Genomic DNA, 20,274 nt, shown 5'->3' with positions numbered 1-20,274 from the left:
ACACTTCTTTGTTCTTCTTTATTTTTAGATTCTCGAGATTGTAAGTTGCATTAGAAACACGATCCTTTAGGTACTTGATTTTTTTTTTTTCCATCTTCAAACACAAAACTGCTGGCATGAGGACAGAACAGTTATTTGAGAATGCAAATTTTTTACTTCAGACCAGGCTCTTCCTTGTAGCTGACCGTACTGGATCTTAAAAAACAGTAGGAGAAAACATTTATAGTGGGTGCATAATCTGCATTTCCTATGGCTGCGGTTTATGATCAAATTGTAGGATTTTATCACATCATTACAGTGAACCACTTCATTTACCTCACTAGCTACAAAAAGCTAAAACCAATGTAGGAACAATTCAGCCTCACAAAATTCCATTGAAGTTACGCAACAGATGGACGTTGAACAACAGAAGACACGTAGTTCATTGTTGGTGGTCAGAGAAACATTGCTAAGCCTAAATGAGGAACTGCATAGTATAACTGAGGACAGAATTTATTCTGTCACATCAGCTTAACTTTAGGGGACAGAAATACATACATATTTTGAAATGCCAGACTCTTAGGCTACCCAGCTCTGCTGAAAGCACTGACACAGCTAAACAGCTAAAAGAAGAGAGCTATGCTAAATAAAAGGAACTCTGGGAGAAAAAAAATTAAAGATTCACTGGTCATATCTTAAAACATCAAAAACATCAGTGAAATTGGTGCAATAAACAGCAAGCCAAGTACCATCTTCGAAGATACTACCTGGAAGGCAGAGTTTTAACCAGGAATTGTGGAACATTGATGTACCGCTTCTGGGAATTTGTATTGAACCATGCATTTCAGCTGCAATATTTTGAATGTTAACATCATCAAAATTAATTTATCCTATGCTTGATTTTGCTGAATTGCCATGAGCTGTCATCTTTTTAGGTGTATTCCACATATTCACTTTGTTGCTTGCTTCTCTGCCAGGGGAGGTAGCGACAAGCACATGTTATACATTCAAAAGCTGACACTTGCTTTGGCTGGAGGAAAATGGGCAAAGGAGGAACATCCCTCTTTACTGACAGGAACCATCATTTTCACTAGTTTGTGGTAGTACCAACCTTTCAGTACAACTGTGCAAGAGTGACTCAAGTCTGCGTTCTCTGTTTTGGTGTCTTCCTACCCCTGATGTGTCTTTTTTTGTCAGCTAGGATTTTACACGCCAAAACCTACAAAACCTTCAGGCTACTACATACAGAGAAATGCTGAGAGAACTCTTTCGTAAGCAAAGGTTAAGTATGCAAATTAAATATGTCAGAAGGAAGTGACATTTTAGCATCTGATAATTGTCCTCGGAGCATCTGTTTCTTTTCTCTTTTCTCTCCATCTCCCCCTAATTACACCACAGTTACGAACCACTTCTTAGCCACCGTGGCTGACTCCCACACCTGGGCTCAGCGCTGCATGGAAGCCCTTCCTCATATTTGACTCACAGAGGGAAGGGCTCTTCGATAGGCGACCTACAGCATTACAGAGAAAACCCATCACTAAGTGAGCCTCAATTGTCACTCCAGCACACCAGCTGTAAAGTCAAACATTACAATGAAACGTACTTTCCAGATTTTTTTCGATGGAGGGAGATGAACATGGACACATGGTTATGGACACTACTCATTTGGGGCAAGTACTACTGCAGCGTGAAGCATATCACACCAAGAAAATCATAACCATGTCATATGAATTAGTTATTCTCTATCCCACTACTTACAGAGCATACAAAAATATTTTGTTGCCCTCTTGGATTGTTTCTGCCCTGCTTCCTGGCATACTAAGTTTGCCTGTAGGTCACAGAAGGACAGGCTCAAGCTTAATAAATGTACTTATTATGTGAGCTCAATCTCATAACTAGGCTGTAAATATTTTGGACTTACCATCCTTAAAACATAACCTTTCCAAAGGGAGATTAACAACAGAAAAACTAGCTAATGTAAGCACAGAGCTGGAGAGGAGTCATGGAAGAAGAAATTATTTTTATTCAATTATTTTATTATTTCATTAGTCAGAGAATTGAAGCCCTTTTCATACTAGAGAAATTTGTATTCATAATGTTACCATATGGCATAAGATTAAATTCAGCAATCATAAATTTTGGTTCATATCAATGTCAAAACTAGACAATGAACATAAAACTCTAGGGTAATCGCAGTAGCACGAATTCATTTCATGTAGGTAGTCTCTTTAAATTTACAGTTGATGGCTGATAACTGCTTACAGAATAGCCAATGGAGAGTTTTCTTTACATTAGCACTTTAAACTTTTGTGTTATCTCACTCCCCTGTAACAGAAGCAGAAAAACCAGAACCAGTCTTTTCTCCCTAGCCACAGCACCTGCCTTAGACATTTCCCCGAGCACTCCTGACTCCCAATAAAAAAGGGCACTAAGCATTTCTATAGTGACAACTGGCAAGTTTTGTTCAGCTCCTACCTTAAGCCTTTCATATTTCAGGAGGCATAGATCTGTAAGGCATTAAAAAGAAAGCCAGGACAAAGATTAAAATGGCTGTTCAATTTTCCATTTATGCATATAAGATATATGTATATAAAGAAAAGTTTCTTTACCTGTCCAGTTGCCACAAAGTAGATCCATATCTGTAATCTAAAAATAAGAGAGCTTTTTTTCCCCCTTTTTGATTTGATACATAGTGGGTTGTTTTGTTTCCTGTAGGAATCAAAGCATAAAAACTATTCCAGTTTTATTTTCAACTGCGCATCACTTTTAACCTTCAATGAAGATAGTGCATTATTTAAAACAACCAGATAATGCAGTGCAGTTCTAGGTTAAGGTTAGCACATGACCAGAACTGAAGACTGATAATTTAGAGCAGAAAAATATTTTGTGGCTGCCACCATGTGGCAACAGCATGTACTTCTGTGGTCATTCACATTGTCTGAATAAAACCAACTGAGCAATCACGTTTCATTATATCCTAAGCACAGCCCTTTGGACTAGTCACTGAGTTGCTTAAGACTTTAAGAAGAGAGCTTACATGTTTAAAGCCTAAATGCATTCTGTATGCTGCAGTCCACCACAGAATTGTGTCAGCATTCTTGCAGGCTGGGTGAGAATAAACCCAACTGTAGCTTTGCATCAAGAGCTATAAATGATTGATTAATCACTCTTAACGCTGAAAGGTGGAGCCCTGATCTCAGCAATCCCATCGTATCGCGGTGCCATCTAGTGACACGGATTTTAAATGTGAGAAGGCATCCTCCCTTCCTACCAGTATTGGAAGATCCCCTCTCCCCACTCCCCTCCTTCTGTAGATTGAATACTGACACTCTATAATGCTTATACTTTAGAAGATTGCGATTTTTAGATTTTTTTTATTCCCCTTGGGTAGATCTCTGGCAATCTGGAACTCACTCAGCCTATTGTGCCCTGCTCAAACAGGCATTTGTTGCTTTTCTTCCTCCAACCAAACCACTTCATTACTGCTCCCAGTAATTACCAGAAGCTTCTGCTGTATTTTCCCATTAATTGTAACCGAAGTTAAATAAGTACCATTTTACAAATATTGGCAATTCTATGTTTGAAATTCCCAGCATACTACAGAGACATAGGCTCTTGAAACTCAAGAGGTGGTATCGACAGCATGGTATCAATACATACATCAGGATGAAAGTTCACTGAATACACACACCCACAAACCCTCCAAAGAAAATTATGTGTTATTTATTTTTCATTCTGGAGGAAACCAATTTAACAGCACTGCCACTCATAGAACAAAACGTGACACAGGCATCGCTCTATCTGAAGATAAGCAAGTTGATAATCACTCAAAGGATTCAGTTTTAAAAGGGCAACATTAGTTGGCCAGTGCTTACGTATTGCTTATGTTAGGATGAAGCTTACAAAATAGATAAAAATGGTTTTCACGCTTCTCCAAAACTCATTTATTTGTAATAAATACAAACCTGAGTGGAAATAGCACTTTTTTTAATAACCAGATGCAGACCCCTGTATCTGTACACCACACAGATGGAACAGAAAAAGATCTGTGTGGACAGCAGACAAGCCTAAAGAAGCAGAATCTGTCATCCTTATAACAAATCGGATGCGAGTTGAGCCCAGTGACGGCCTCTTGCTTGAAAAACCTCACAACTAATTGCTTCCTACCATGAGTTTAGCAATCTAGCCGATGAAGAGTTCTCACTGGCGGCAGCCAGGCTATCTGCAGGGTAAAGTATTGTCAGCAGGAGCAGCATCCTGCATCAAAGAATAACAGATAAAAGTGCTTCCATGCTCAGTGTCAGACAGTACAGAAAAATCCTTTAAGCAGGATTAGATGTAACATAAGTTGCCTAGAAGAAGTATTTGAATGCATGTTCTCGTTACTCACAATACTGCCCTTCTGCTTCAAATTTCCCCAATTTTATCATTGAAGTGCTGATATTTTTATTGGTCTTAAATGGGCAATTTCTTCCATTAATCACCCAGGATTTATCAGTGAAAAGAAGGGAGTGTACTGTGCCACGCAAGGCTATCGTGATTTAGAGTCCAGATGACCTTGCAATATTTAAATAGCCTTGGCATTAAGAGCAAACTGTCAGTACAATTTCCAAGGCTACTAAGAAAAGGATGCAAGTACGTGGCCTTGGGGAAGCTGAGAAAAGAAACTATCCAATTACCCCAACAAAATCAGAGCAGCCTAAAGCAATGCAGTGCCAGGGACTGATGGGGTCCAACAGTCCTAGAAGCCCACACTTCCAGTTTTCTCTTCCTCTGAATTGAGTTCTCAGATCAACCATTTTATATGCCTCACCCCTTGGTGAACTCTGAAGGTATTGAGTTATGTATTTTCAGGAAAGGCAATTGGCATTGATTTCCCCCCACCTCCCATTTCACTATTTGTATGAAAAGTCCTCTTTCTCTATAGAAGTGCAAAGTTCAAACGTTCTCCCACAGCAATACTTCACTTGCCAGTGAGCGTGCTATTACTGAGCCATCATTCCTCCTCTGTTATTAATGATACTGTAATGTATTGAAATTTTTATCTGCAAGATAGTGATAAACCAGTTACAAAGTCTACAGATAGTATTGGTGCTACAGTTAAGTTTATAAGAACTTTAAGGCAGCATCTCTACGTGTACTTTACAGTCAGCTCTGAAACAAAGCCAAGCTACAAGGTACATTTAAATTTCTAGGTTTGGGGAGGCCCTTTTTGTCCTGCTAAAACCATCCTTTCAGAGAGCACTGCAACAAAACCCGAACACATACTCACCGACACACCCCATTCAAATCTGCGATGAAAATCAGTGCATTTGGCAGCTCCTACAAGAAACCAATTAACACAGTTACCTACTTACTGTAAAAACTAACCGTATGTGTATAAGTCAGTCAAAAAATAAGAGTCTCTTAGCATAACTACCAAGCTTGTAACAAGATGCATGGTCCCTCCTTCTTTTGAATTGTTTCTCCTTTATGCATTCTTGAACTGGCTCTTGGATTTATACTTTTTGAAGAGCTCCTTTTGAATCCAGTATCTTTGAAAGACAACTATCTAACAGGAGAAGCAGCAGCTGAAGAGAAAATTAGCAGTACTTTTTAGTTGATTTGAAACCAAGGATTTATTTTGTAAAATTTTACAAACATGACTTCATACAAATTTTAGAGAACAAAGTCTTCTATCCACACTAAGGAAATGAATGTACGCTCAGTATCTTCACAAAGCAAGTTCGGTTTAAGTATCAAAATAATGCTCAGTTGGCCATATTCTCAAATGCTGGGAACTAATGTAACTTTTGAGCTATACCACTTCATACCAGCTTTCACAAACATTTGTATTGGATTATAACAGTCTTCCCACATACCCGATTAGGATCAGGAACCCCAGTTCAGCATTTCCCCAGTTAACCTTTTGAAAAGCAACAAACAATAAAACCTCCTTCAGGGAGTTACTGACTTTAGGTTACGACTGTCACAAGCCACCACCATCATACAACTTCTTTCATAAACAGATCACACAACTATTTTCCTCCTCTCCTAAGTCACTGGAAGCTGGTGCCAGAACCCTGCCACTCTGATGAGTAAGACCTCCTCCCAGCATTGGGAGATTTCAGGACTCTCAACACATGCAACTTTTTTTCCATTCTAAGTTAACTTTGAGAAGGGGGGGAAGTTCCAGGTAAAAGTCTTCAAAAAAACCAGGCCATTTCAGTGCTTCATGTCATTTACTTTAAACACAGTCTGCCTGCATGTTCCTTCAGTACAGCAGGGATTATTCTCCAGCCACCTTTTCTCCTTCAGAACAGTATGAACGTCCTTCACAAAGCATTAGTATAAATGTGTGGATAAACTCTCTTCATCTCAAAAAAAAAATTTTTTCTTTTTTCTTTCTTTTTATTCTGCATTAGCCTTAAAATATTCCCGGTAGGAGGCGGTAAGGCACCGCAGCCGTGTAGCGCTTCCAGTCCTTCCCGTATTTACTGAAACACCGGTGTTCGTCCCTAATGCAGCGGTGGGTTAGCAGAATGGTCATATAAACGATGTAGAAGTAAGGCAAGAGGTGGCCAAACCCACAAGTCAGGCAGTAGGCCAGGGAGCCCATCAAGTCTCCCGTGTAGTTGAAGTGGCGTGCCCACCCCCAGAAGCCCGAGGTCATCAGTTTGCTGTAGTACTTGGTCCCGTCCACAGACATGTAGGAGCACTCGATATACCCTGGTTTCTTCCCCCATATCTTGCAGTTGCCGTTCGTACGGCGGAAGAGGTCCTTCTGGTGGTTGGTCATTCTGAAGATGTAATAGCCAATCAAGCCCAGCATCAAGATCCCGACGGCATTAGCTGTGCCCAGCTGGACAGGGTGGTAAACCAAATACAAACCCTGGAGAACAGGGGGGAAAAAAAAAATAATAATAAAGGGACAATTTACTTTAAGTATATGCTTTAATTCACTTCAAATATATGCTCACGATACCCAACTAATTCCTTGACCCACAGTGACCTAGAACAGGTAAGTAGAAAGAATAGAAAAATCTACCCTACCAGTAAAACCATGGAAAATTTTCAGAAAACTCTGCATCCTGCATTTTCTTTCTCTCTCTCTCTCTCTAATATTGCATTTCTTAGGTGTAACAAGAAGAAAGAAGTTGCAAAAATGCAAACAAACCAGGACAGAAGGGAGAAAAAACCCAACAACAAAAAACCCAAACTACCACCCACCAAGAAACCCCTCAACACAGACGAGTGCAAAAAGCGACTGAAAGAATTTAGAAAAGCACACAGATACAATAGACAGTAACAGGAAAGGGCACAAAGGAAGGGGAGGAGAGGAAAAGAAGTCCCTTCTATACACAGACAGTAAGGCTTCCTACAAGCAAATCATGACATGTTATAATGGTTACTCAACATTCAGACTGTCTGGAAACAACTTCAGATACAAATCAAACTCCTGGGGATAATGTTTCTAGAGAGTTTCTTTCCTTTTAGCCCAAACACGCATCGTACCACACTCTTACCTGCAAAGTATAGAGGTAAGGCAGCCAAACACAGTCTCCCCAGCCCAAATACCATCCAAAATGATCATGGCAGATATCAATGGTTTTCAAATACCAGGCTTCATTCCAAAAAAAGTCCAAAACATAAATACCCTGAAACAGAATAGTTTAACGTTAATACCATAACATTGTCACCAGTCATCATGTTAATAGCACCAGGCAAATCTTTCTGTGCTGGCAGCTCTGAGGAGAAAGATCTGGGAGTCCTGGTGGACAACAGGATGACCATGAGCCAGCAATGGGCCCTTGTGGCCAAGAAGGCCAATGGCATCCTGGGGGGCATCAGGAAGAGTGTGGCCAGCAGATGGAGAGAGGTCATCCTGCCCCTCTGCTCTGCCCTGGGGAGGCCTCATCTGGAGCACTGGGTCCAGTTCTGGGCTCCCCAGTTCAAGAAGGACAGGGAACTGCTGGAGAGGGGACAGCAGAGGGCTACAGAGATGATGAGGGGCCTGGAGCATCTCCCTTACGAGGAGAGGCTGAGGGATTTAGGTCTAGAGAAGAGAAGGCTGAGGGGGGATCTGATCAATGCTTATAAATCCTTCAAGGGAGGGTGTCAAGAGGATGGGGCTGGTCTTTTTTCAGTGGTGTCCAGTGACAGGACAAGAGGAAACTGGCACAAACTTGAATCTAAGAAGTTCCACCTAAACACGAGGAGGAACTTCTTTCCTTTGAGGGTGGCAGAGCTCTGGAAGAGGCTGCCCAGGGAGGTGGTGGAGTCTCCTTCTCTGGAGACATTCTAAACCCACACATGTTCCTGTGCAACCCGCTCTGGGTGGACCTGCTTTGGCAGGGGGGTTGGACTAGATGTTCTCCAGAGGTCCCTTCCAACCCCATATAATTCTGTGATTGCAAAACAGACTTGTGATTTTATGTTAACACCTCAAAAATAGGGTATTAAGAAGACCACATCACACAGCTGTACTCCATCTAGATAAAGTGTTAGTAAGTAATGCAAAGCAATATTAACCAAGACAACTAAGGCAAGTGTGCTCCTGTAAGGACATACACTTTGGAAGCACACTCGCATTTGACCACCCCCTCCCTCTCTCTAACTTAAAGAGTTCTATGTTTATACAGAAGGGGAATAAAGCTTCTACCAAGAGGGCTGCCATTTACACATTTCAATGAATAAATCCAAACTATTATTGGTACTTATTTGGGGTCTCTTCAGTAGAAAGCACAGCACCTGACTGGCTATTTTCAGGTGTGCAGACTTCTGTAGTTCTGCATGTCTCACACAAAGTAAAACTTAAGTGCAGTGCTGCCCTCAGGAAAAAAAAAAAACAAAAAAAACCACCCCAACCACAAACCTGCCCAATCTTGATCGAACTAAAGCCACTGAATTTGTCATTGTTCCCTTTGGATTCAAGATCAAACTATGCCGGTTTGCGTAATACAGGCTCAAAAAAGTATTGCTTAATTTAGGTTTACACTGAAATCTGCGGGTGCAGACATGACCATGCCACTGGTGGCACTCTAAATGACTAGAGTATTTACAGCGGCACTTTGAATGACTACCAGCATCTAAAGAAATGAATATAAGTGTCCAAAGAAGCAAGTCCCAGGGCATCATCATTGAATGTGGTTGTTCAAGCCAGGAAAAACTGTTTAAGTTTGATTTCAATACGAGGAGGTTTTTTTTCTACTTTAATACTAGTTTATTTCCAGATTGGTGTCTTATTTCCCTCCTCTGAATTTACCTGAAGGACATTGACAAGGATCATGGAGTTGGTTACTTGACCATACAGCTCCTGTTGTTTAGCAGCATAGGAAAGGTTAATCAGAGTCCAGGCTACAATACCAGGGCGCCCATTGAAGAAAAGCTTGAAATCAAACCACTTTCCTATTCGAGGGTTAAATTCAATCCCCATCATGTAGTCGTAAAAGAAGTTGCCAGTGAATTTGCTAGAAAGCATAAAAAAATAGAAATGTAGGCAGTTATACACAAATACAGGTAATTATTATTCTAACTATGCATTTCAGATGATTTCCCAGGGCACTTGATGTAATGATAATAAAAATTATGAAGCCGTATGTTGTACAAGATAACAATAAATGATCCAACCAAAGCGTCACATTAGTGGAGATAACTTTTAGTTTCAGAGGTACCCTCGTTTATTCTTGGTAACACTTTTGAACAGCCTGACAATAACCTTACTTATTTGCCACAAATAGGATGGATGCATCTGTGACACTGTGGCTGGGAGTCACAAGGCATATAGCATGGAACATAGAGGATGGTGCTAATGAAGCGAAAAACCACAGTCATATATTGCCCTATCTATCTGTGCCAGTAAAATATATTCTGTCATTATTGCTCCATGCAGCATTCAATTTTATGCCCAATTACCTAGCGTTGTCTCATCATTAAAAATCACATACCAGTCTTTGGCATTGGTAGGGAAAAAGTAGCCTTTAATCATTGCAAACGTGGAAACTGCATATCCCAGGATATTGGCACACCACAGGAGAGGAATCCAGTTGTCAAAAATGATGGTAGGTGAGAAGAAGTGGAAGTAATAGGCATTTGCAAACCAAAGCACATGGGTAATGATCCAAGCCTGAAGTCCATTGATTTCATACTTATTCACTACACCTAAAACACAAAGAAAAAACTGAGTATTAGTGATACTGCATTATTTTTTATATAATAAAATACAGATATGCATACAATACATAGAAGCTCCATTGAGTGCTCATGAAATGGCCTCACTCTCCTCACCCTCCCAATTTTACACAAGTTTCATCAGACTCTGTTATAACCATCAAGCCTTGTTAGGCTGAGTTTTTCTCGTTACTCTTGCTTCGCTAAACAGTGAATTTAGAATCTCCCCTAAAGTTGACTATGGTAACAAGTTATCCTCTCACACTTAGTTAATATCATATATTTTGTTCAAGTCTTGTGGGTTAACTTAGCTCCAGCAGGTGCAACTGCATTGTCAAATACTAGCAATAGTCCGATGTCAATTTTAAACGCCAAAATTATCAATCTGTATTGTTCCAGTACCAGTGTGGTGTCTGCCATATCAATAGTTTAACTAACAGTGAGAGACAGATACATATCAACTACAAAAGCTGTAAGCAGAGAAATACTATAATTTCAAAAGATTGTACGGTGTGCATATAGTCTAAGGAAGAACTTACCAGCAGGAGTGATGGCACCTTCTTGTACACCTCCTACATACCCAGGAAGAAATTTATGGCAGAAGTCAGGAATGCACACATACAAAACCACCTAGAAGAGAGAACATATGAACAGATTAAGCTGTTGTGATTTTACAGTAATAATACATCCAAGACATTAAACAATTCTGAAGATGTACTTCATGTATGGTTGTCATCCTTTTTTGGCAGTTTGGCAATTAGCTCCAAGTCCTTTTATTTTGAACTCAGTCTGTGGTATATGTTAAGTCACTTTCCAATTTGGAAAGAAAAAAAAAAATAATCAGTGTGGTTTGGTAAGTTTGAAGATACTTTACAAATTTAAGTTGCATTTCATATATTTGGGTCAAGATTAAAGGGAACACAGGGGCAGGAGATGTTACAGTAGGGGTCTGCTACAGGCCACCTGACCAGGACGACAGAGCAGATAAGGCCTTTGAGAGCCAACCAGGAGCAGCATCACGTTCACAGACCCTGATCCTCCTGGGGAACTTCAACCACCTTGCTATCTGTTGGGGGGACAATACAGCAAGGCACAAGAAATGCAGGAAGTTCTTGGAATGTGTCGATGACAACTTTCTTCCCTAAAGAGGAGCCATAGCGGACCTTGTCCTTACCAACAAGGAAGGGCTGGTGGGGAATGTCAAGCTCAGGGTAGCCTTGGCTGCAGCGATCATGAAATGGTAGAATTCAAGATCCTTTGGGCAGCAAAGAGGGTGTGCAGCAAGCTCACTACCCTGGACTTCAGGAGAGCAGACTTTGGCCTCTTAAGGGGAGGGAGCACCACTCTGCTCTGGTGAGACCCCACCTCAAGTAGTGTGTCCAGCTTTGGAATCCCCAACATAAGAACGCAATTAGCTCCAAGTCCTTTTATTTTGAACTCAGTCTGTGGTATATGTTAAGTCACTTTCCAATTTGGAAAGAAAAAAAAAAATAATCAGTGTGGTTTGGTAAGTTTGAAGATACTTTACAAATTTAAGTTGCATTTCATATATTTGGGTCAAGATTAAAGGGAACACAGGGGCAGGAGATGTTACAGTAGGGGTCTGCTACAGGCCACCTGACCAGGACGACAGAGCAGATAAGGCCTTTGAGAGCCAACCAGGAGCAGCATCACGTTCACAGACCCTGATCCTCCTGGGGAACTTCAACCACCTTGCTATCTGTTGGGGGGACAATACAGCAAGGCACAAGAAATGCAGGAAGTTCTTGGAATGTGTCGATGACAACTTTCTTCCCTAAAGAGGAGCCATAGCGGACCTTGTCCTTACCAACAAGGAAGGGCTGGTGGGGAATGTCAAGCTCAGGGTAGCCTTGGCTGCAGCGATCATGAAATGGTAGAATTCAAGATCCTTTGGGCAGCAAAGAGGGTGTGCAGCAAGCTCACTACCCTGGACTTCAGGAGAGCAGACTTTGGCCTCTTAAGGGGAGGGAGCACCACTCTGCTCTGGTGAGACCCCACCTCAAGTAGTGTGTCCAGCTTTGGAATCCCCAACATAAGAACGACACGGACCTGTTGGAACAGGTGCAGAGGAGGGCCACAAAGATGCTCAGAGGGCTGGAGCACCTCTCCTGTGAAGACAGGCTGAGAGAGTTGAGGATGTTCAGCCTGAAGAAGAGAAGGCTCTGGGGAGACCTTATAGCAGCCTTCCAGTACCTAGAGGGGGTCTACAGGAGAGATGGGGAGGGGGTCTTAATCAGGGAGCGTAGCAATAGGATGAGGGGGAAGTGTTTTAATCTGGAAGAGGGGAGATTTAGATTAGATATTTGGAAGAAATTCTTTGCTGTGAGGGTGGTGAGGCACTGGAACAGGTTGCCCAGAGAAGCTGTGGGTGCCCCATCCCTGGAGGGGTTCAAGGCCAGGCTGGATGGGGCTTGGAGCAACCTGGTCTGGTGGGAGGTGTCCCTGCCCATGGCAGGGGGGGTGGAACCAGATGATCTTTAAAGTCCCTTCCAACCCAAAGCATTCTATGATTCATACATCAATGTTCTTTTCCTGTTTATAGAAAATATCATCCCTTCTGCAGTATTAGTTCAGGATATATTTACTGTGTATTAATTTAAAACAAATAGGTATTGTTGTTACAAAAAAAAAATAATCAGTGTGGTTTGGTAAGTTTGAAGATACTTTACAAATTTAAGTTGCATTTCATATATTTGGGTCAAGATTAAAGGGAACACAGGGGCAGGAGATGTTACAGTAGGGGTCTGCTACAGGCCACCTGACCAGGACGACAGAGCAGATAAGGCCTTTGAGAGCCAACCAGGAGCAGCATCACGTTCACAGACCCTGATCCTCCTGGGGAACTTCAACCACCTTGCTATCTGTTGGGGGGACAATACAGCAAGGCACAAGAAATGCAGGAAGTTCTTGGAATGTGTCGATGACAACTTTCTTCCCTAAAGAGGAGCCATAGCGGACCTTGTCCTTACCAACAAGGAAGGGCTGGTGGGGAATGTCAAGCTCAGGGTAGCCTTGGCTGCAGCGATCATGAAATGGTAGAATTCAAGATCCTTTGGGCAGCAAAGAGGGTGTGCAGCAAGCTCACTACCCTGGACTTCAGGAGAGCAGACTTTGGCCTCTTAAGGGGAGGGAGCACCACTCTGCTCTGGTGAGACCCCACCTCAAGTAGTGTGTCCAGCTTTGGAATCCCCAACATAAGAACGACACGGACCTGTTGGAACAGGTGCAGAGGAGGGCCACAAAGATGCTCAGAGGGCTGGAGCACCTCTCCTGTGAAGACAGGCTGAGAGAGTTGAGGATGTTCAGCCTGAAGAAGAGAAGGCTCTGGGGAGACCTTATAGCAGCCTTCCAGTACCTAGAGGGGGTCTACAGGAGAGATGGGGAGGGGGTCTTAATCAGGGAGCGTAGCAATAGGATGAGGGGGAAGTGTTTTAATCTGGAAGAGGGGAGATTTAGATTAGATATTTGGAAGAAATTCTTTGCTGTGAGGGTGGTGAGGCACTGGAACAGGTTGCCCAGAGAAGCTGTGGGTGCCCCATCCCTGGAGGGGTTCAAGGCCAGGCTGGATGGGGCTTGGAGCAACCTGGTCTGGTGGGAGGTGTCCCTGCCCATGGCAGGGGGGGTGGAACCAGATGATCTTTAAAGTCCCTTCCAACCCAAAGCATTCTATGATTCATACATCAATGTTCTTTTCCTGTTTATAGAAAATATCATCCCTTCTGCAGTATTAGTTCAGGATATATTTACTGTGTATTAATTTAAAACAAATAGGTATTGTTGTTACATAGTTGATTTTTCGTTAAAACCACCTCAAGCAATACATCACACGAGGAATATTTGTGTGTATTCCCTACATATTTATTTTTCAAGTGCATAAGCTTTGTTTGGATTTCAAAAAGCCATAGAAAGTGAGAAACACCAAAGAGTAAATACCAGTGGGACGTTCCATTATCCTTTGTGTAAAATAATTAATCAAGCAGCTGTTTTAAAAGCCAGTCATGGCATATAGATGGTAACTCAATAACGTACCTGGAAAGCGACCCAGAGGGTATAGATGCCAGCAGCCCTATAGGTCAGTGTAGGAGTCTTGTTCCAGATGTCAGACAGATGTTTATTCCCCGTGAGCAAGTCGATGACTGGATCAATCAGAGAGCACTGGTACTGGTCACAGGACATGATGAAGTAATATACGATAAGTGGCGCAAACATCAGCAGGAAAAGGATGCTCGCCAAGGAAAACCAGTCCACCTCCCTGGAATCCAAAACAGAGCTTTTTTTTTTAAACCAGTTTTCAGTTAGAACAGTGGTTTGATTAAGTCAGGCAATTTTTTCAGTGAACTTTCTAGACTAACCAGATGAAAACTGAAAATGTTTTCAGGGCATATACATTTCTTTGGGTCAAAGAGTTATAAAAAACCTGGCATGTTACCTACTTTAACACAAACTGTTATAAAATGATGCTAGTAGATCAGAGCAACAGAACAGATTATCTCCCCTCCAAAATCACAGTATTATTGCAGCCTTCACATTTTTGATGGCAGTCATGGGTATAACCAGTAGAGTATTCAGTGGGAAGTGGCAACAGAACCACAAGAATATTATGCAAAGCTTGGAAACACAGAAAAGACAGACCCTGGAGAGCCAGAAGTTGAACTTGCTCTACCACACACTGCCTGTAGTGGGAAGCCATATAAACACCCATGGCTCTTTCCAACTGGAACACAATACTCTACTCATATTTGCACAACTCCATGAGAACATGGAGATGAGTCAAAAATCTTGCTACAGCAGGAGATGTCACCTGGCAATACCACGGAGGGATGCCTGTTCTCCAAATCTCAGGAAATATTTTGTTCATCCCTTGAAGGAACTGCAAATTTTACAGATTTTTATTATTTGTTTTCCTTTTTTTTTTTTTTTTGCAAGGAAGACCATGTTTTAACGTGAGCCATCTCTCTTTCAAAAATCTTGAAGAACTCTTCTTTGGCATCTGCTACCACAGCTCATTATCCATGAGCTTTCAACAGGAGGGCAATTCAACAACCTGTTATTAATAGAGTGAAGTTTAAAAGGAATATAGCATCTATAAGAATAAGTATGAACCAATCTGAAATACAATGACTAATCAGGGTGATCAGTTCTCTCACCATGCTCTTCCCCACTGGACTTGAGATGTTTGACATACATATACTCATAAATTTGTATAGAATCTTCTTTTTTTTTTTTTAAATACCTTTTTAGAGGCTAATTTTATTTGTTCAACACTGATAATGTGAGGAAATATTTTAATTTTCCTTTTTTTTTTTTTTTTTGCAAGGAAGACCATGTTTTAACGTGAGCCATCTCTCTTTCAAAAATCTTGAAGAACTCTTCTTTGGCATCTGCTACCACAGCTCATTATCCATGAGCTTTCAACAGGAGGGCAATTCAACAACCTGTTATTAATAGAGTGAAGTTTAAAAGGAATATAGCATCTATAAGAATAAGTATGAACCAATCTGAAATACAATGACTAATCAGGGTGATCAGTTCTCTCACCATGCTCTTCCCCACTGGACTTGAGATGTTTGAGTACCATTTTGAGTGCTTCTGCGGTTTCTTCCTTCAGAAGGTTTTTTCTCCTGATGGGCTGCCATGATATCCTGTATGAAAGAAAATACTCATGGTATTACTCCAGCTGCTTCTCAGTAATTCTTATGGCTCAGAAAAGACATACAAATAAAAGTTATTTAAAACTTGTATAGCCTTTTAATCACAAGAAATTTTGGGAAGGAGGTTAGGGAAAGATTTTTCTTTTTTCCTTCCTAATTCCTTCCTAATTCAGCAAAACATAATCAAAACACTGATATCAAAGTAATCCATTAAACCTCTTGACAACTGGACTTTCTTTTAGTGCATATCCTAGAATATATGGCTCATTACTTACATGTGAGATGCAAAGGGAAAAAAAAACAAACAAACTGTTTTGCCACATTCTGATAAACCTCCAAAAAGAAAGTTCTGTAACTAACTGCCTTTCTTAATTAGAAAAATTGCTACTGTGGTAACATTACCTGTACTGGACCTTGGCAAATAATGTGCTTTTCCCCAGACCCCTTGCTCCACATACATTAGCTACATCAAAGAAAACAACAGTTTCTAATTCCACCTCAATCAGAAATCAGTGGGAATGGAGAACAATTTACTAGGCAACACCTAATCCTCTCTGTGGAACATGCATTATAGCAGTCTTTTGCTTTGCCCAAATACTTATTTTGTTAAAGATCATCACCCCATAATCTGAACAATTCATAATCCTCCATCCAGAAAAAAAAATATGTTTCCTACACTTTGTCTACTGGGAAGACATAGACTCTGAAACACATGGAGTGTTGTGGTTTGCCATTCAGGGGGAATTTGCTAACAGCTGTTAGTTTTTCAGGCTTTGATGTTTTAACTCAAACCAGAAACTAGCAGTTATTTCCACTGAAACAGAAATAACAATAGAACTCATTGTCAGGGCCCTGACATGACCAGACCTTACTGCCCCTGCCCAGCCTGGCCCGGGACTTCCCTGATGTTGCCCATATGCCAGGAGACCCATTTCAGCCCATGCCAGGGCCATCAGTCCCTGCCCCAGTGATGCCATAGGAATGCTGGTCTCCAGCTCCACCAGAGCCCTGCCCTGCCTGGTGATAGGTTCTGCTGACCCACAGGCTGATGTCCTGACCTGTCCTCAGCCTGTCCTTATCCCCATGGCCCTGCCTGGCCATCCTGGGTCTCTGCCTGACTATAGTTCCCCTCACCAGGGCTGACCCTGACCCCCCACACCAGAGCTGATGGCCCTGCCTATCCTTGGCCTGACCCTGTCAACACAGGCCTGCCTGGGCACCTGCCCCTGACCTACGGACCTACTTCCCAACTTGACCTGCCTGATCACCATGAACCCTCCTGATTATCTGAACTCACGGTTGAACCTAGCCATAATCTCTGCATCTGGCCTGCTCTCCTCATGGAGGCAGTTCAGGACTGACAAGCAAGCCCCTGCCTGCAGCCGTGCTATTCCCCCTTGAGCCCCTGGCCCCTTATGGAGCAGCAGGTCTTGTGGCTTCCCAAATACATTAAAAGGAAGATGTCTCGGTGCCAAAGTAAGGACATCTCAATCAGGATCAGGCCGGCTGCAGGGATAACATGCCACCCTTCAGACTCAAAATATATACTACGTTACTCTGCAGAAGTCTCCTCCACACAATACATTTCAACAAAAGTGTTTATTTTCAGAAATAATCTGAGAAGTCTAATCACTCCCCTTTGCCAACCTGGTTAGGCAGAAATCCTAAGCAAAGAATGCAAGAAGATACACAGGTGGCAGGAAGCATGTTATTTACTATGTCAATTATCCTTTGTGCTAACTACCACCTTACCTTTCATCAGAGACATTTTAAAACATGGTCAGACTTCTGACTTGCTCAGATTTGAGCCAGAAAGCTATATCTGTCCAGGTATTGATACTTTCATGATGGTTTCTCAAGCAAGTAAGTTATGAAGCAACCTCAAGAGGAGGGTACTGATCACAGGAGGACAGGGGATTCACTATATCAAGGTTAGAGCATGGGGACTACTCCAGTCATTTGCGTTGGCTTTGCTTCACAAGAGCAGCTCTCACAAGGAACAGCTACAATGCTAGTAAGAATTTTGCCAAAATAGAAAGGCTCTTATTCAGGAATCATCAGAATCAGAAATATTTAGGTCAGATGAAACCTTTGATGTCATTTAGTCCAACCCTGCTTGCCTCTGCTGAGAGCAAGGACAACTTACAACAGGTTGCTCAGGGCCGTGACCAGTTAAGTTTTGAGTATTTCCAAGGACACCACATGATTTGTCAGTCCTACTGAGAAATTGGGCCTCTTTTCTAAGAGACCCAGAAAAGAAATCCAAAATTAAGAATTTTCATGGTGTTTAGTTTTGTTTCAGGCTCTTAAGTAACCAAATAGCCCAGCTAATTTGCAGAGCTCAGCACACTAGACGTGAAAACTCTGCGTGGTCTGCTAAGCGCTCATAAAAGCTTGCGTGCAGCTGGCAGCACCTGGGATTTGTGCAAGACCCACCCACACACACACCCAGTTTATCATTAATCCTACCAGACAGCGCAGAAACGGGATAATCATCCAATTACTAAGACTGGGAGCTGGCTAGATGAGGCATTCAATGGGTCGCATACAGCATCCATGCTTCCCCCCAGTTTGAAGGCCAACAACTGCCACCAAGTTCTGCTTTTCTACAGAAGAATTTAAAAAAGTACCTGCTTAGGACTATTCCCCTAAACAGGTACACCTCAGTCCGACACACAGCTGTGCTGGCAGTAACAACCTCTCATGCTCAGAACAATCCCCAGGTCCTTTAAGACACATTAGCTCTCATTGAAACTGTACTCCTATTAGTAGCTGCTTCAATTTCTATAAATGTAAGCTTCCTGTCACCCCACAACACACGCCCTAAGGGTTCCTGAGCCCCTCATCAGCTTCTTAACAAGAGCCTGAAGCAAAATTCACAAACAGCAAAAATCACCTACACAGGGAACCCTAGAGATGCACTTTTCCTCCGAGTCCAAACTTCAGGGCTTAACGATGAAGTACCGTATTACTGCCTGGGCTGTGCTACAGGGATAATCACCCCAACCACACAATTCACTTGGGAGCCCTCCCCATTTGGTGCCTAAGCCACATATCTGATATACCATTCAGAGAGAAAAGCTCACGTGAAGTCCTTTCAAGCAATAATTACACGTGTTTGATACTTTTCACCAGCACGCTCTGGATTTATAGAAGAGAATGTGTCATCAAATGTGGCAAAACCACCCAACTTGTAGAGTTTGTCCTACAGAACACAGAATCATGGAATTGTTGGAGTTGGAAGGGAACTTCTAGAGATCATCTAGTCCAACTCCCCTGCCAAAGCAGGGCTGCCCAGAGCACATCACTCAGGAGCATCCAGGTGGGGATTTAAGATCTTCAGAGAAGGGGACTCCACACCCTCCCTGGGCAGCCTCTTCCAGGGCTCTGCCACCCTCACCCCAAAGAAGTTCTTCCTCAGATTGGAGTGGAACTTCCCATGTTCCAGCTTATGCCAGTTGCCCCTCATCCTATCACCAGGAACCACTGAAAAGAGCCCGGCTCCATCCTCCCTCAAACTACCCTTTAGATACTTATAAGCAGAAGCCAGACTCCTGCTCACGAATATATATATTTTAAAGGAAACCCCTTTACTAATATGCGGTATTATGTAGAGCCCCATGTTCTGCACTGGAGAGGCAGGGCCCCAGGAGGGGCTCAGCAGACCCATGCGGGCAGGGAGGGCAGCACCTTCCCGCCCCCCGGGCCCCTCATGAGGGACATGGGACGGGGACACACACACACACACACCTCAGGGAGCATCACGGAGGTGGCACCACCTGATGCGGTGACACCGCAAATGCCGGGCCCCGCAAATTAGAAACGAGCTCGGGAGTTAGGGGGCTCCTACCGAGACGACAGCACGGCAAAGGCTCCCTTCCAGCCCCGCTTCGCCACCCCGCTCCCCGCCAATGCCCAACATGGCTCCCGGCGAGGCAGGCACCCACGAACCCCCCACGCACGGGCGGGCTCGCCGGTCCGGCGGAGACGCTACACGGCTACCCGGAGGCGGCCCGGCGGCAACTCACCAAGCCAGCTCGACCAGTCTCGCCCGCCCGGCGCTGCTCGAACACAGCAGCGCTCCTCTCCCGGAGAGAGAACGACGGCGAGAGAGCCCGACGCCCACCACCAGCCCTCAGCCGGTACCCGGCGGCAGCGCCGTTCTCCTCACAGCGATATCCCGCCCCCTCCCCGCCGCGCGGACCAATCCCCGCCGCCCTCCCCTCCCCTCCGCGCCACCCCATTGGCGGAGCCCGCTCAACCCATGGGCTGAGGAGACGGGGTGGGCGCTGAGGGAGCGGCGGCCGCTCCCCGGGGCCGCGCCTCCGCGGGAGGGGAACGGCGGGCACCGCTGATTAAAACAGGTCGGCGTGAGCCCGTAGAGTAATATTCACGGGCGTTTTGCACAGAGTGATTTTAACTGCGAGGGGAAGATGGAGTTCCCGCCGGGGAGGGGCGTCCCGGCCCGCCCCGG

General features: G+C 43.4%; 1 protein-coding gene across 1 annotated transcript; it reads right to left on the bottom strand.

Annotated features, from left to right (window-relative positions):
* Positions 1–5,571: 5,571 nt before the first annotated feature.
* DHCR7 (7-dehydrocholesterol reductase) lies at positions 5,572–19,968 on the bottom strand. The gene is made up of 8 exons (XM_014951585.1): positions 19,829–19,968; positions 15,688–15,791; positions 14,179–14,401; positions 10,668–10,758; positions 9,906–10,119; positions 9,224–9,428; positions 7,485–7,616; positions 5,572–6,850 (listed from the first exon to the last, which is right to left on the bottom strand). Exons 2-8 carry the CDS (start codon positions 15,783–15,785, stop codon positions 6,386–6,388), a joined length of 1,428 nt encoding a protein of 475 aa, XP_014807071.1. The 5' UTR covers positions 15,786–15,791; positions 19,829–19,968; the 3' UTR covers positions 5,572–6,385.
* Positions 19,969–20,274: the final 306 nt, after the last annotated feature.

The sequence above is a fragment of the Calidris pugnax genome, unplaced genomic scaffold (genome assembly GCF_001431845.1).
Source record: "Calidris pugnax isolate Ruff unplaced genomic scaffold, ASM143184v1 scaffold183, whole genome shotgun sequence".
Taxonomy (NCBI): Eukaryota; Metazoa; Chordata; class Aves; order Charadriiformes; family Scolopacidae; genus Calidris; species Calidris pugnax.
This window is presented reverse-complemented; position numbering and strand designations above follow the sequence as displayed.